We start from the raw sequence: 15,161 nt of genomic DNA on the forward strand, positions 1-15,161 counted from the left end.
GTTAAGTCGACGTCATTTATGATATTAGTGAGGTTGGCTGTGTGCAGTAATAAGTCCGGCGTTGAGTCTGGGTTTCCAGGCATCAAAAATGTAGGTGGCGTCTGTTGTTTAATAAAGTCTGAATTTTCCAGAAATTTGTTTAGCTGTGCAGTCTTGCTACGGTTAGGGTTAAAATCACCGATAATAATTGCGTACTTGTACAGGCACGCTTTGGTCAGTACGTTTTGTTCAATGCTGGAATGAGGATGTATGTATACTAGGAATATATGGATAAGGTCGTTCAGGTAGGGAATTGTAAAGTGAAGGCAATCATTTAAGAGATTGTTCAAAGCAGGAGGGTTTGCCTTCCCCAATTTTATGTTGGGCTTGAGTAGTACAGCTGCTCCGCCCATAGCATTGTAATTCGCGTTACCATGTCTGCAAATGTGCTGCCAGTCTCCGTAAGTTGGCGTTTGTCCAAGTTTAGTCTTGGTTTCGACGAACATGCAACAGTCCGTCTTGTTCCGTTCAATGTAGTTGTATATAGTGTGTTTTTTGTGGTACAGTCCATTAATGTTGGCGTATATTAGCTTTAGATTGAATGTTCCGTATTTGTGATTGTTTGTTTAAGTTGATCGCGGGGTTCTGTTGGGGAAATTCGGTTGGGCAGGAGAAGGTCAAACATGAGTATGTACATGTGGGACCCGAAGAATACCACCGAGGTCTCAATGTTGAAGTCCTCTATGCATTGTTTGTTAAGTTTTTTCAGAAGTTCCTCTCGATTATTGTTGTTTGTTTTGTTCAGTTGATGTTTGTATTTGTTGATGATATAGTCGTGTGTGGTAATAGGAGAGTGAACTCTGCTTTCATTCGTTATAGTCTTTGAGACCTCGGCGGACTTCCTGTTGAGACACTTGATCCTAACGTTTGGGATACCCTTAATAGGAGCTGTCGGTCTTCGCGGGCACTTCATGCTCCAAGCCGCGTGGTCCGCAGCGTTGCACGTGGCACACCTGATGGGAAGCGGTGATGTGCATGCCGTTGTTGGATGATTACCCTGGCACTTGCTGCAGCTTATGGGCCTCTTGCAGTCCTCAGTGCGGTGCTCAAACGAACTGCACTTGCCGCATGGTGAGGGGATTGGCGCAGGGGGCTTGCTTTCCACGATCCTGTAGATACGGCCGAGGAAGTGAACCATCCTATCCGTAATCAGTTGCTCGTACGTCTTAAGGTCGCCCGTGATTAACCGCATCATAAGTGTCGGTACTCCTCTCTGCCTGGAGATGATACGTTTGCAGAACCGTATTTTCAGTTGTAACCTTTCGAGGTTTCGCAAGAACATCTCGTCCGTAATGTCGAGCTCTACCCCCGTGGCAACCACTGAGTAGGAAGGTGTAATGTGACGGGTGGTGCTTGTTAGTTTTGATGTTGCGGTGGGCGTGTTCAATAGTTTAAAGGAGGTTATAGCTTTCTGTAGCACTAGAGTTTGGAGTCCTTCATGTGCTTTCCTCTCGTCGTTGGTTTTGACCAGGAAGCTTGTGTCTTGCTTAATGATGATGTCCTTGTTTTTGTTATTTACCTTTTCCCATTCTAGTGCTAGTTGGACCCTGGTCATTGAGGGAGCTGCCAGAACCATAAACGTATAGGAGAATGTTGGTTGTCTTGGAGGTGTGTTCGTTGTTGGTGATGTTATTCCTTCGTCCTGTCTGGCTGAGGAAGCTGTTGCGCTGGTATCGAATGCGGGTCTCTTGGAGTTTGGAGTAGGGGTTGTGGGTGTGGATGGGGTGGCCTTGGGTTTCCTGCCTCTCTTCTTGGATTTGGGTTTCTTGAACTCATCCTCCTGGGACGCCCGGTCCGACTCGGACTCCTGCGAGCTCCCCAGGAACATACCACTTTTGGGGCACCCCCCGTATGGTACGAGCTGACCGTATGTGTTGTAGAAACAGATATTTGAATATATTCCGGCAAAAAGCGATATTGGATAAAAAACGATTGTTTATACCGCTACGGCTAGATATGCACGTCCTGCCCGCACCGAAGCGCCCGAAGCAATTTGCTCGTTGAAGCAGATATTTTCTGAGTTTTTTCAATTTTGTAAAATCCATCGTTCCTCTCTGCCATTAAATATATTTTTAGAACTTTTTGTTTTTTATTCTTCCTTCAGTTTTAAAGCGGTCTAGAACATTTTGAACTGTGGTGTGGGGCCTGTAAACCATTTTTTCAATTTGTCGATAAGATTTTTTTTGACGATCCATATTGCGACCACACACTTAAGCACACTAAACTCACTATAAAATTAATTAATAGGAGAGAAAATTGTGTTTCCAATATGATGTTGGTCACAAGGTGAAAGACATACTAAATAAAATTAAAATAGCGTTTCTGTACGAGGTTCATTTTTGCGCACATATTTTAAAATTTGTTGTTATTTTCTACAAAACAGTATGTTTAAATTTGTTTTCTTCGAAAATGTGTTGAGGTATAAACTTAAAGAAGATAAGGCTTGAAGGAAGTGATTCTAACAAATACACCAAAAATAGAAATTTATTAATGTGTACGAGTTTCATTTTTACTAACTGTATCCAGGCTTTCGACCTTATATTGTAATATTTAAAACTTCTTCACGAATTTTAGTAAATCAAAATTGACTAAGAAAACTGAATTTCATGATACTACTTTCCGGTATTAGAGATATTTTATTTATTTGCAGGATAACTGCCTATATCACTTGAAAAGTTCACTGATCTACAATGCTTGATGAAATTTTGTCTCATGTTCATCACATACCAAAAATGTCAAGGACAAGACCCAAAAAAAGGGTCTGAAAATTTTTCGTACCTTCAATAAGCTAAAAAAACTTAAATTTAATAAAGTCAAGATACACTTTGATATTTTGCATTTGAAATAATTTTTGTAGCAAAAGAATACATTACTAAAAAGTTGCACTGAAAATCTATGACATTCCCCCTTCTTATTGGTTCCAATTTGTGGTATTATTATTTTTCTAGCTTTTTACTCAAACTCTAAATCATTTTTAAAAATAGTTTTTCCATTTTGATCCCAAATACATACAGGAAACTATATCTATCAAGAGATATAATGTAAAATAATAAAGTAAAAAGTAATAGGGTTTTAAATCTTAAGAATTGATTTCCTAAAAATGAACATTTTTAACATTCCTCCTTTTTTTGGCTGTACTTTTCATTTTTTTTTAGAAATAAATGTTTTTTGGCAGGTCCCTGTCATATACTTTTACTTGGCATAAGCGTCTTCTAATTGACCTAACGAAAATTGAAATTAATGAGTTTTCTTTTATAACCTCGCCAGTTAAAAATGGATTTTTTAACGAGCGTCTTCTAATGAATTTATCTGTGGCTAAAGCCATTTTTCTGGGTCTTCCAGGCTTAAGAAAACTAGCGATGGTCTCTCGGCTTTGTATTAAATGAATTTGTTTACGAACCACGCTTTTATGCGAATTTAATTGCTTAGCGATATCAATTTGTTTCATTCCCGAACGACATTTAGCAATTATAATTTGTTAAATTTGATCAGGCAAATTGTTACGAGGCATTTTCTTGACACTCTTAAACACACCACCAAACTTTAAAGCTGTTTAAGCGAGCAAAACTCAAATAATGTTATAAATAAGAAAAAGTTCCTTTATTTATGGCCGCTTAAATTTATAAGCATTTTTTTCTTTTTTTTCTTTCAAGAGTACCTAATGGAAAATATTTTTCTCATAAAAAAAAATTAAGCGCCTAAATCATGGATATATAATTTTGAACAGGATTTAAAAGTTTTTCAATTTTTTGCCGATATTGTCGGTAAACATTATATTTAGAACATTTTATGGAACTAAGAAGTTTACATTGAGGCATTTGACTACGTCTTCTTGAATCTATTGAGTTGTTCCTGAGCAAATTTAACTAAGCGTATTTGAATGGTATTGTTGGTAAGTTTCCCCCTTTTTTCTTTTTAGAAGTGCATCTTCAATGCCGGCACTTGGTCGTCCTTTTTTGTTACCTTTCCAAGTGCCATACTTTATAAGGGATAACTTCGAGCGGAATTCTGTTCAGCCTAAAAGATTTTTTTGATCGACACCCTTTCGCTGATTTACTTCTTGAGATAGGGCCCATGCGTTTTTGACATTAATATCTAAAAGATGATAAAATTTGCGCAGATATCACTTTCTTGTTTTCGTGTTTACGCCATAACGGCCTAGAAAGCTGTCCATTAAGTCTGCACCATTCATATGCGAGTTCTACTCTTTTATAACTTTTGGACAAGCCACAGGCACTATTATTTTCTCCTTTTTGTCATATCTTTCTATCGCTCCGACGGGTTCCGCTCCCACGTAAGTGGATAATAATATTACCTGTTCATTGTCTTTCCAGCTGACAGCAGTAACTTCTGTGCCGTTATAATTGGTCACGTTTTCATCATAATGCTTTCTAGGTATATTATTTTTCATAATTTCATTTTCCAAGTAGTTTGCACTTTTTCCTAAACGATTACGTTGTACTGTACCTAGACCGAATATTCCTTCCTCAGCGAAATAATTTGTAAGCGGTAAGTTTGTACAGGGTGTTCTGCTGGGAACCGCCATTAGTAGTTTTGGGAAAACTATGAAAGCAAAGTTACGAAAGTTTATTGGTTTGATATGAGTCTTAGGGCGATTTCATCTAAAATATTTTCAATAACGTCACACTTCCGGTTGTACCGGAAGTCGATACTTGCTTGCTTATTTGAAAAGGAACACCCTATATATTATTGTAATTTTTGGATGTTACGTTCAATTTTAATACAAGTTTATTAATGCGTTGGCTTTCTTAGAATTAATAGTTTTCAAGATATATTTATGTAATTGAATATTAAAAGTAACAGATGCAAATGTTTGCAAAATTGCAAATTGATAACAAACAGAAAGGTAATTTGCAACTATTTTTTATCACAATACTGTACAAAAGTCCATACGTTAGTATGATGCCAAGCTTTGCCTAATATTTTCTACAGGGCGTCCACAAAAATAGAGCCAACCTGGACATTAAAAAATGGTCAAAACATAAAAATTTTAAAAGGAACTCTACTATTACTTTTGTAGTAAAATGAACATATGAATTAAAATCCAAAGATTTATTTTTTAGTGGTTAATCTTATTTTACAAAACTATGGATGGATTTTTTGACACACGATGACTATTCTAAAAATACAAAAGATATATGAATGAATGGTGGTTTGCTAAACTTATTTTTTGGAAACGATCTAAGTTGCAATATACCTATAAACAAACTACCAGGCGATATTATTATAAAAGAACCAATTACTAGTACAGGAGTATTTGGTAAATGAATTCAACACCTTACCAATACAAGGTACGCCACACTTTGATGTAATTATTATGAAACTACGTCGGAAAAGAACGTCTGTTCACATTTAATTACCTATAGTAAAGTTGCATAGTTTTTGTGTAATTTCATTTTATAAATTGATGCAGACATAGCACATACGCCAATTCTAACCTATAGGGTGTCCGGAAAGTAGGGACGAATTTTAAGATGCAATAAAACATAAGTTTTAATGAAAATTTCATTTATTTTTTTACAAACATATCAAGTAACATTCCCCCATTTAAATACAAAAAATTACATGTACAATATGACCACCCAACGACGCGCGACATGGAGTAATGCGTTCATTGAAATTCGTAATGACGCGTTTACAAACATCTGGCGGGATGCTGTCAACAACCCTTTCAATCTCAGCCTTCAATTGGAATGTTGTTTGTGATTTGTTGGCATGAACTTTCGATTTAATAAATTCCCACAAAAAAAAATCGCATGGCGTAAAATCGCATGATCTGGCAGGCCATTGTTGGTTACCACGCAAAGAGGTGATTTTTCTGAGGAAATTTTTCATTCAGCAGAGCGATCGTTTCATGGAATGTGTGAAACCATCTTATTGAAACCGAAGATCGTCATTTCCCATACGTTTCAAAAAGAAAACTAGTCGGAAAGCATATTTCTGTAAAGCTCACCGTTCACAATGACAGCAGTTCCCTTCTCATCTTCAAAGAAGAACGACCCGATCACTCCTCTTGCCCAGAATCCACACCACAAAGACGTGCGTAGTGAATGCATCTGATGTTCCACACTTATTTGCGAATTCTCGTTGTTCCAAATTCTGCAATTCTGTTTATTAACGTATCCACTGAGATGGAAGTACGCCTCATCCGAAAAAATTATTTTTATTTTGTGAAGTTCTCGTCTTTTGCTTGTCGAGCTAAAACCCATTGAGCAAATCGATGTCTCTTTCTCTGATCAGCAGGCTTAAATTCTTGCGTTAATTGAACCCTGTAGGCATGCATTTTCAGATCTGTCGAAAGGATTTAATGTAATGAAGATAATAATAAATTCAATTGTTGAGCTCGTCGGCAACCTGATTTTCCGGGGCTTGTGGTCACACACAGAGATGTCTCTTTGATCCGAGCACAACGCGGTCGTCCTGTTTTTTTTTGACGCATGTCACAGGATCTGTGGTCTCAAATTTCCGGATCAATTCACGAACGATTTTATCACTTAAATGCGTTGCTCAGATGTCATTTGCTCTATGACGAAAAACGCTATCAGTGTAGTACTCAGAATGATGGCAGATAACGAAAATGATAAAACCACGGCAACCGTTTGTAATGTAATAACGTAATTTTTTATGCTTAAATGAGAGATGTTACTTGATATGTCTGTAAAAAAAATTATTCAATTTTCACTAAAACTTATATTTTATTGTATCTTAAAATTTGTCTCTAATTTTCAGACACTCTTTACAATCCTATAATTAAATTAGTTTTATATAATGTGTAACATTTAACCTGGAATATCGAAATATCTCGAATACTAGGCATCTTGTTAAGTAATGTTTAATATCAAACTTTAATCACTGTGAGGGGGAAATATAATTTTACTAAAGTTGATTTCCTTCCTCTCCCCGTGTGGGCGGGGTGGGGGTTAACTTTTTTAATGTTAAATAGCAACCCTTATTTTTTATTACAGATTCGGATATGACTAAAAATAAGAAAAATTTGTCCGAAACATTTTTTTCGATTGACGTTAGAAAACACTGTAATTAACGAAATTCAATGCGTATCTTAAATGGCAACCTCCACTTTTTTAAAATTTCAATGAGATAAAAAAATCTGTGGTAATAAAATATGATAAATAAACAATAACGTAAATAAATAAAACATCTACTGTTACACATTATGTTGTTAATACTACTTAACGATGGAGTATTTAACCATAGAAGAGAAAATCGAGATGGTTTTGGTATATGAAGAAATTGCTAAGCACTTAGATAATACTGTTAATCTCTATGCTTAACGTTTTCCTGAAAAACCACGATCCGGCACTTCTTTCTATTGTGTGATTAACAAATTTATTAATAAAGGGATTAAATCAGTAAATCAGAAGAAAAAAAGTCGCCCAGCTCCTGTGTGTGGAGAAAACAATCAAATTGCAGTCCTTCGTGCTGTGGCTTTTAATCCCCAAATGACCCCAAGACAAATATCAGAATTACCAGGAATTTCTCATATGAATGTATAGAGAATGCTGAGGTGCACAAGTTTCATCCTTGTCATATGTCTTTCCACCAAAAGCTCCATGAGGAAGATTTTCATAATCATTTAGACTTTTGTGCGTGAGCACCTGGACAGATGGAATGAAATTCCAATTTTTTTCCGTTGTGTATTATGCTTTGACGAGTCATCGTTTACAAATCATGGTACAGTTAATAGGCATAACATGCATTACTGGAGTATTGAAAATCCGCATTGGCTTCGACAAGTTAAGCATCGGAATCTTTGGAATGTCAACGTATGGTGTGGAATCATTGTCACTAAACTTACCAAACATAATTGAAGGCCACTTGAATGATGAAATGTACCGCAATATTTTAGAAAATGAACTGCCCATATTACTCTAGGACTTAAACTTAGAAGTGCATCAGAATATGTGGGTTCAATATGACAGTTGGCCGGCTCACTATCTGCAGTGGCACGAGAAGTTCTTAATCATAATTTTAACGGTCAATGGATTAGCAGATCTGGTCCGTTGACTTGGCCTCCTAGATCTCCAGATCTTACTTCACAGGATTTCTTTTTGTGGGAATATCTCAAAGATTAAGTTATAAAAAAATATCTACGACACGTGAGAACATGATTCGGCGAATTATAAACTTTTGTGCCGATATTGTAGAAGATACATTTCGTAGATGTAAAGAGTCCTTTAAAACATGAATAAATAAGTGCATTAAAATTCGGGGACACCATTTTAAACATTTACTTTAAATAAAACCTATGCAGAAATTCACATTTTTATGAATTCTAAAGCAGATATTATCAAACCTTTTGATAAATCATAAATGAAAGAAAAGTTGAATTTCATTAATTACAGTGTTTTTAGCATGAATCGGAAAAAATATTTCGGATAATTTTTTTAAATTTTTAACCGTATTGTCTGAATCTGTAATAGAAAAATGGGGATTACCATTCGAAATTAAAAAGTTAACCCCCACCCCGCCGACACGGGCAGAGGAAGGAAATCAACTTTAGCACCAAAACATTTCCCTCTCAGAGCGATTAAAGTTTAATACTAAACATTACTTTATAGGATGCCTAGTATTCGAGATATTTCGATATTCCAGGTTAAATCTTACACTCTGTATAAACTTTTTTATTTAACTGTGTATGACTTATGTTACATAATAATAGCATTTTGCTGGAATTTTTCTTTTCCATTTATATGTTTATTGTTCGCATTATACACTAGCTTAAAATTAGGAATGTGCTATCCCTGCATCAACTTATAAATCGAAATTACGCGAAAACTATGCAACTTTACTAAAGATAATTAAATGTAAACAGAGGTTCTTTTTCAACACAATTTCATAATATATCAAAATAATAGTAGAGTTCCATTTAAAATTATTAAATTTTTACCATTTTTTAATGTGCAGGTTGGCTCTATTTTTGTGAACACTTTGTAGAAAATATTAGGCAAAACTTGGCATCATACTAACGTATGGACCTTTCTACAGTATTGTGACAAAAAATAGCCACAAAATACCTTTCCGTTTGTTAACAATTTGCAACTCTGCAGACATCTTCATTTGTTCCTTCAACATTCAATGTATATGTCGGAGATTTATTAGCTCTTAAGTTAGAATTGTACCATTAGAACCGATAATAGATGAGGGGCAGGCTGACAAAGTCATCTTGAAGATAAAGCATTGTCAAACGAGGTCACTACTACCGACATAATTAAGTGTCCACGTGTGAGATTTGTCCACGAGAAACAGGGACTAGCAGGCACTCCCCTTGGGTCTTAAGGACCACCCGATCGGGGAAAGTTAAGACGAGAAAAAGAACAAGGAGTTAAGAGATAGAAGGGCAGAAGGGCGGTCGAGTAGTAGTGAATTCGTTAGTTTGCCTTTCTATTTTTGCTTTCCAAAAAATTATTATAACGTTAAACATGGAAAACGTCTCTAATATTACCCCGACATATACATATATCTTGAAAACTATAAATTCTAAGAAAGCCATCTTATTAATAAACTGATATTAAAATTGACCGTAAAATCCAAAAATAAAATAATATATAGGGTGTTTTATTTCAAATAAGTAAGCAAGTATCGACTTCCGGTACCACCGGAAGTGTGACGCTACCGAAAATATTTTAGATAAGGTCGCTATAACGTTCTTATCAAACCACTAAATTTTCGTAATTGTTTGCTATTCATAGTTCTATAGCTAATCGTTTGCTATTCAGTTTTCCCAAAACGTCTAATGGCGGTCCCCGACGGGACACACTGTATAGTAATTATCGAAGTAAACGATGCGGTTACGACTTCTTGGCAGTTTCCGTGTAAGTCTCACAGCAATATCTGATACAGCTTCAAGTTCGGGCTTACTTTGAAGACGTTCTTGAATTTATGTTCCGGAATAAATTTTAAATTGGTAGGCACATCCTCGTAAACAACACATTACAAATAACCTACATCCCCATTTGTGTGGATTGTTGGGTAAACACTGCCAGAGGAAATAACCCATTTTAGTGGCACATATCTGTTCATCTACTAACAATCTGTGTTCAATTTTGGATGGAACAAAATCTTGTATTTAGATGTTGAATCACAGGACTTATTGTAGTTTATGGAGTCTGTCATGATTTGGATGGTGAGTCGATAAGTGTTTGCCATTGTCATTGAAGTGAATAAAATTTCTTATATTTTCAAATTTGTTTAGTCACATTGTTTCGGAGATTAGGAAAATCCAAATTTTGTTGACCGGTACGATCGGATATTAGGATAACGAAAGACGGACGTAAATCGTAAACTATTGAATTAAGACAAATGTTGTAGTAATTCAGTAGTTGTTAATGTAACAGGTTGAGCTTGATTCCTTTAAACACTATTGTCTGAAAACAATCAGACATTTTAGGGAATGCCAAATGTCGGAAATAAACTATGCCGAAAGGGTATCATAAACCTGGGAACCTTCCCATAATGGTGTTCCCTGATGTAGTTTATCGCCGATAGATAAAAAATATACTGCCAAAATTTCTCAAGAATCACACTGCAGTACATCTGTGGTATTGACCATACTTATAGAGAAAGTTGTAACATCTGGTGATTTCAAAGAAGAAAGAAAAAAAAGGGAAAAAACCCTGACTAGAGGCAGACAAAGGATCAATTCCTGGTACAGCGGAGGACGTCCAATTTCAGCAATTGAAAAGGATCGTTACCATGCTACATGGGAAAGGGAGTGGGAACTCACTGTTGAGTCTACCACCCACTTCTTGACCTGTTCACTCTTGACCTCATCAGAGATTAAAAAGTCGTAAAAAGTTCTAAAATTACCTTTGAAATCATCAGACACCAATTACTTGTAAAACACATTTAAGCTAAGAACTTTTGTTAATATACATTCAAAAAAGTCAAGCAACCAATTAGTTCAATTCAGTTTCTCTCGGTCTGACAAAAACGAGAGTGGTCCTTCGGTAACAAAAGGTTTAGAACCAGCCGCGGAAGCAGAACCCATTAGTCACAACATTGTCCAGGGGAGTGACAGAATTTCCCCCATGACAACTATACGTATAGCTTCCTTGAATTATGCGTTTCAAAAAGTCATCAGTAAAGAAGTAAGAAAAAAATCAATATGGTGTTTCAAGATTCATGATCTGTGATGGATATGGAGCGTTTTGAAATCTATTGTCCCTTCATCCTATTGGAAACTATGTTTGTTCCAAATTAATGAACGGTTAATGGCTGCAACACTTGATATTGTAAGAATTACATTATTTCCTAGAACTGCGTCAATATCATGGTGATCATGTATGACGGAAGAATCTACTACATCATCTTTATGACTTACAGCAGCATTAGAGTTATCCAACTTGTCGATATCGCCTTCAATTACTTGGAGCAATTCATTCGTCGGATAATCTTCTAGGTCATCTCCGTCTAACCCCAACTCATCCTCTGACACGTTATCAGCTTCTGACCTACTAAGTAAATCTGCTATATCGTCATCTTTTCTGATCCTTTTAGATACGGCTGTAAAAGAAACAAATTAACCTCATGCAACCATAATTAAAAAAAGCATTCAAAATACTAGGTGTCCCAATGAAAAGAAACAACTCCAGATATGTATTTCTTATATTGTTGTGTTTGGAATATTTTCCAGAAACACGTCGATTGATTTTTCTCAGGGAACATGATTTTTACGAACACTGTGTGACACCTAATATATGGAGTTTTAAAGGTCTTGGAACCCTTTTTACAAAACGCCATAATAAAAGTAATTTTGACGAATTGTTTTTGTAAAAATTTAAATTTTATCATCGTTAAATACACTTGTAAGAAAAAAATCGAATTTTTTCTTCGAATTCTCTACTTTTCGCTTTTGGATTTTATCAATTTGAATAAAAAGTCACTGGGTTTTCTATTTTCTACTAGGTAAGACCTAATTTCATTCATTGTGAGTAGATTTAAGACGCAAACATGGTAGTTTCAATTCAAGAACGTTTGGAATTAGTGAATTTCTATTATTCAAATGGAAAACGTGCAAAGGCTGCTGCAAGAATATTTAATCAGTATCATCCTGATAAGTTTATTCGTCAGAAGTACATATTGACATTGATGGAAAAATTCAAGGAAATTGGTTCTGTTTACAACTCGAGGCATCACCCAGTACGGATTGTCAATAATGAAGCTACTTCAGTTGATGTTTTGGGCCATATTGCGATATGCAGCCCATTCGGGGATTGTCACAAGCTTTTGGAGTCAAAAAATCTTGTCACCAGAATTCTTCATAAGTATAAATTTCATCCTTACAAAACAAATCTTGTTCGTGAGCTAAATGAAGAGGATTTTGACAGACGTCTAGAATTTTATGAAATCATGACAGACGACCTATTTTGAATGGTCACGTGAATCGGTACAACTGTCAATATTTGAGTGAAGTTAACTCCCATTTAATGCGAGCAAAGCATACACAACATTCTAATGTTCATCCATGTTTAAACTGGAACATTATGCAATTATATCATTGGTCACTTTTCTTCACGGAAAACTTGAACGACGCTATTTATCTCGATATGCTACAAAATTTAATCTATCAGCAAATTATTGAAATAATAGAAAGACATGACAGTTTATTTAAAAATGATTTGTTTTTTTCAATAGGATGGAGTCCTGCTTCGTTATGCCTGTTCCAAATTTTCTAAACGATGGTTTTCCCGAGCTTTGGATTGGACGTAAAGGATATATTGAATCGCCATCCAGATCACCAGATTTCACACCTTTGGATTTTATTATGGAAACATCATAAATCTAAAATATTCCAAACAAATCCAATTTCTTTAAATGACTTACGACAACGAATAATTTGGGAGTGTCACCAATTATCTCCAGAAGTTTTACAAAATGTACGTGGAACGTTTGAATCGCATTTATACATATTTTTGTATGGTAACAAATGGAGATCAATTGGAATATTTAATTTAAATACGTCCTTGAATTGTGATATTATAGGTGAATTTAACGATGACAAATAAAATTTTAATTTTTGCAAAAAACGACTCATCAAAAATACTTCCACTCTTTAATGCCCAAATCGGTATGAAACAACAAAAAACAGATTTGCATCATTATTTATTTCATTTGTTATACATGACAAGTTAGGTTTTCTTTTAATAAAACAAATATAAGTCTTTGGAACATTGTTCTCCTTTCAAGAATCGAGAAAGAAATGTCCTCCAACACAATGTGTCGCAACCACTCCCGAGCGCATGTGTTTACATTAAAAACAATTAATAAACATTCCATCATTTTTCACACACTTACAAACCCTCCATCATTTTTCTCACGCTTACGTTAAAAGGAATTAATAAACAAACCCTCTATCATTTTCTTACACTTAAATTAAAACGAATTAATAAATAAACCCTCTATCATTTTCTTTATGAAAGCTCACATACAGGGTGTTACCACTTCAAGTGGGAACAGAGGATTGGGGCAAGTGAGAGAAAGATCGCATAAGTTTTAATATGCCTCCGACAAAGACCAACGAAGCAAATTTTGACATTAGCGGTTGAAGTGGGCGGAGTTGCTAGCGTCTTTATTTTTATGTTTAGATTAGTATCGATTTCGCTGCCTTTGTGGGATGAAATTTTTAAAAATGTTATAGCGCAAAGTAACAATATAAATAATTGGAAAAACACGAAAATGTAATAACTTTCCACATTAAAATTGAAATACCTTACATGCTTTATCAGCACAGGTCATTTTATTTATTTTACAATTTCGTTTTAAACGATAAACCAATTGTTCCGTTTCCTTTATCAATTGATCTCGTGTATACAGCCCGTGTTGGCTCAATCTTGGATCCACCAAGAGAACACAAACAAATATCAGCAAATTCAGATCATCATATTCATCAATGACCTACATAAATTATGTTATAATAGGAAAATATACACTCATTTATAAATAAATAAAAATTCTAAACTAATTTAATCCATCATTAAAACTTAAATCAGTAAAAATTCTGAAACGGTGAGAGATCTGGCTGCTGGTTCTGGACTTCCTGGGCTCCGCCCACTTCAATCTTTAGCCGCTCAACGCACCTCGTTGGTCTTTGTCGAAAGCATATTAAAACTTATGCGATTCTTCTCCCACTTGCACAATTTCCACATTCCGACTGGAACTGGTGATACATGTATAAGGTTGGTTTCGTATGTTATATATACAGGGTGTCCCAAAAGTAATGGGACAAAAAGAAACGGCAGATTCCTAACATCAAAATATTAAGATCCAGCGTAATTGTTGTATTCCGAAAGTTAATATTAACAGAGATACAGGGTGTTAAAGTTTAAAGTTTATTTTTGATTTTTTTTCATATCTTTAACATCTTTTGACTTATGGTACTAAAATTTGATATACGGGGGTTTTCGGACTTGGGATTTAATTTTAATTAATTTTAATCTAGGGAATATCTCGAAAACGGTCAAATTTTCAGACTTCTAATAAGTATACCTTTTTTGTTTAAAATTTTAAACAGAATAATAATTTTAATTAATGTGGCTACTGGAGATACGTAGAAAAAAATTAGAGCCGTTTTAACTAACCAAGACGTTTTAAAGTGGCGCCCCCTATTAGCGACAATGAAACCGACAGTTCTAACCAGTTTGCCAAGTCCAAAAACCCCGTATACCAAATTTCAGTACCATAAATCAAAAATAAAATTTAAACTTTAACACCCTGTATCTCTGTTAATATTAACTTTCGGAATAAAACAATTGCGCTGGATCTTAATATTTTGATGTCAGGAATCTGCCGTTCCTCTTTGTCCTATTACTTATGGGACACCCTGTATATATATATTTTATTTTATATAATACATATACTATATTTGTTTCATATTTTATATCATCCTTTACGAATTTACGAAATGATCGTCGAATTGTCTCTTCGTAAACAGTAGTTCCAAAGTACTGCTGAAAGTCTGATATCAATTTTGAGGCATTTTTTTCGGATTTTTCTTAATTCTATTAAGAATATATATTATTTCACGCTTCATTAACTTGTCTGGGCTCTCACTTTGTGATTTATTCTTAATTCTGCTTTGGTAT

At 35.0% G+C, this 15,161-nt stretch overlaps 2 protein-coding genes across 2 annotated transcripts in view; one reads left to right on the forward strand and one right to left on the reverse strand.

The window, feature by feature from the left end:
* Window positions 1-15,161, forward strand: part of LOC136413243 (cholecystokinin receptor-like) — a 237,775-nt gene that overhangs the window by 183,809 nt on the left and 38,805 nt on the right. The window lies entirely within an intron of this gene.
* On the reverse strand, window positions 572-1,867 carry LOC136413163 (uncharacterized). Its single transcript, XM_066396561.1, has one exon. The coding sequence runs from the start codon at window positions 1,865-1,867 to the stop codon at window positions 572-574; it is 1,296 nt and encodes a 431-aa protein (XP_066252658.1).

This window comes from Euwallacea similis, chromosome 13 (genome assembly GCF_039881205.1).
Source record: "Euwallacea similis isolate ESF13 chromosome 13, ESF131.1, whole genome shotgun sequence".
In the NCBI taxonomy this organism is placed as follows: Eukaryota; Metazoa; Arthropoda; class Insecta; order Coleoptera; family Curculionidae; genus Euwallacea; species Euwallacea similis.

Excerpts from the sequence above, each read along its gene's own strand:
- LOC136413163 (XM_066396561.1), bottom strand. The coding sequence starts at position 1,867 with ATGTTCCTGGGGAGCTCGCAGGAGTCCGAGTCGGACCGGGCGTCCCAG.